The sequence below is a fragment of the Pygoscelis adeliae genome, unplaced genomic scaffold (genome assembly GCF_000699105.1).
Source record: "Pygoscelis adeliae isolate BGI_AS28 unplaced genomic scaffold, ASM69910v1 Scaffold1378, whole genome shotgun sequence".
In the NCBI taxonomy this organism is placed as follows: domain Eukaryota; kingdom Metazoa; phylum Chordata; class Aves; order Sphenisciformes; family Spheniscidae; genus Pygoscelis; species Pygoscelis adeliae.
Window position 1 is genome coordinate 4,771 of NW_008825278.1, and position 1,714 is coordinate 6,484.

Here is a 1,714-nt window from a genome sequence, read left to right on the forward strand (position 1 = left end):
GAGGGGGTCTGACCCTGCGGGGAGGTGACACAGCTGGGGTGGGTCAGGCTGTCCAGCCACAGTGGGACACGCTGCTCCAGGGTGGTGCGGGACGTGGCACGGGTCCCAGGGGTCTTGCAGCGTGCCCATGTGTCCAGGGGAACAGCCAGAGTGACTCTCCTTCCTTTTCCTTACTGACGGCATAGCGGAGTTCACGGGGCCCCCCCAGAAGCCTCCAAGACTTGGGGCACAGGTAAGACCTCCCTGGATCTGGCCACCACGGTCCCGGTCCTCTTCCTCCATCTCCACAGTCTCATTCCTCCTCCTGCACCCCCATCATCCCTCTGCATCTGCAGGATGGGACTTTTCTGACTCCCCCAGGCCCCAAAGGGTTCAGGCAGACCCAGCAGCATCGGGGTCATGGGTGGGAGGTGGATGGGTCTGGCCAGGGCTCCCCATAGCTGTTGGTCTTTCCCTCCTTGCCACCTCGGTCCATCTGATCCCATCGTGTCCCCGTTCCCCAGCAGTCCATCCACCCGGCCCCCACTGCCAACCTGGACCGCACAGATGACACGGTGTACAGCAACGTCATGGACCTGGTGCGGGCCGTGCTGCAGCTGAAGAACGAGATCAGCCTCCTGCCCCCGGAGGGGTACATCCTCGTGGTGAAGGTAGGGAAGGGCAGGGAAGGGGCAACGCCAGGGGAATGGGGGTTGGGAATGAGTCTGCTGAGCAGCTCCCACCAAGCGTCCTCCTCAGGAAGGTCTTGCACATGTAGGAGGGAGCGTTTCCAACATTCCCAGCTCCTCCTATGGATCCTTGGGTCGATGATGGGAGAGCTCCCAACATGCCCTCCTCCTCCGTTGGGTCTTTGGGTCAACGGTGGGAGCATTTCCAGCACTCCCTCCTCCTCCGTTGGGTCCTTGGGTCAACGGTGGGAGCATTTCCAGCACTCCCTCCTCCTCCGTTGGGTCCTTGGGTCAGCGGTGGGAGCATTTCCAGCATTCCCTGCTCCTCTGTTGGGTCCTTGGGTCAACGGTGGGAGAGTCTCCCACAATGCCCCTCTCCCGAATGGGATCCTTGGCTCAGCAGCACAGACTATTCCCACGCACCACTTCCCTGTGCCCGTGCCTGGAGTCATCCTAACCCCGCCACCCTCCCCGCAGAACGTGGGCCTGTCCCTGCGGAAGCTGATTGGCAGCGTCGACGAGATCCTGCCCATCCTGCCCGCCGCCTCCCGCACCGAGGTAGGACCAGGGAGGAGGGAGAGGGGTCCGGCGTGGGGTTGGGTGCTGGTGGCACCCCTGTCTGTAACCCCTGCGTGTCACGGTCAGATCGAGGGGACCCAGAAGCTGCTCAACAAGGACTTGGCCGACCTCATCAACAAGATGCGCCTGGCACAGCAGAACGCCATCACCTCGCTGAGCGAAGAGTGCAAGCGGCAGATGCTGACGGCCTCCCACACCCTGGCCGTGGATGCCAAGAACCTCCTGGATGCCGTGGACCAAGCCAAGGTCCAGGCCAACCTGGTGAAGCTGTGCTTGGAGTGAGGGCAGGGGAGGAGAGAGGGAAGGAGAAGGGGTGGGGAAGGAGAGGAGGAGAGGGACTGCCGTGCTTCGGTCGGCGGAGATGGGAGGAGAGCGTTGCGGAGGAGCTGGCTTTTGTGTGTCTCCCGTGGCCTCGCTGTCCTGCCCTCCCTGCCCCCCCTCCTCCTGCAGCCACTCGTGTCTTTAGC

At 63.2% G+C, this 1,714-nt stretch overlaps 1 protein-coding gene across 1 annotated transcript in view; it reads left to right on the forward strand.

The window, feature by feature from the left end:
• The window catches only part of LOC103921835 (protein-tyrosine kinase 2-beta-like), a 3,624-nt gene extending 2,095 nt beyond the window's left edge, over positions 1-1,529 (forward strand). Inside the window, exons 4-7 of the mRNA XM_009329862.1 lie at positions 186-232; positions 507-650; positions 1,146-1,226; positions 1,314-1,529. Coding sequence (XP_009328137.1) covers positions 186-232; positions 507-650; positions 1,146-1,226; positions 1,314-1,529 — 488 coding nt within the window. The remainder of the gene's footprint in view (positions 1-185; positions 233-506; positions 651-1,145; positions 1,227-1,313) is intronic.
• Positions 1,530-1,714: the final 185 nt, after the last annotated feature.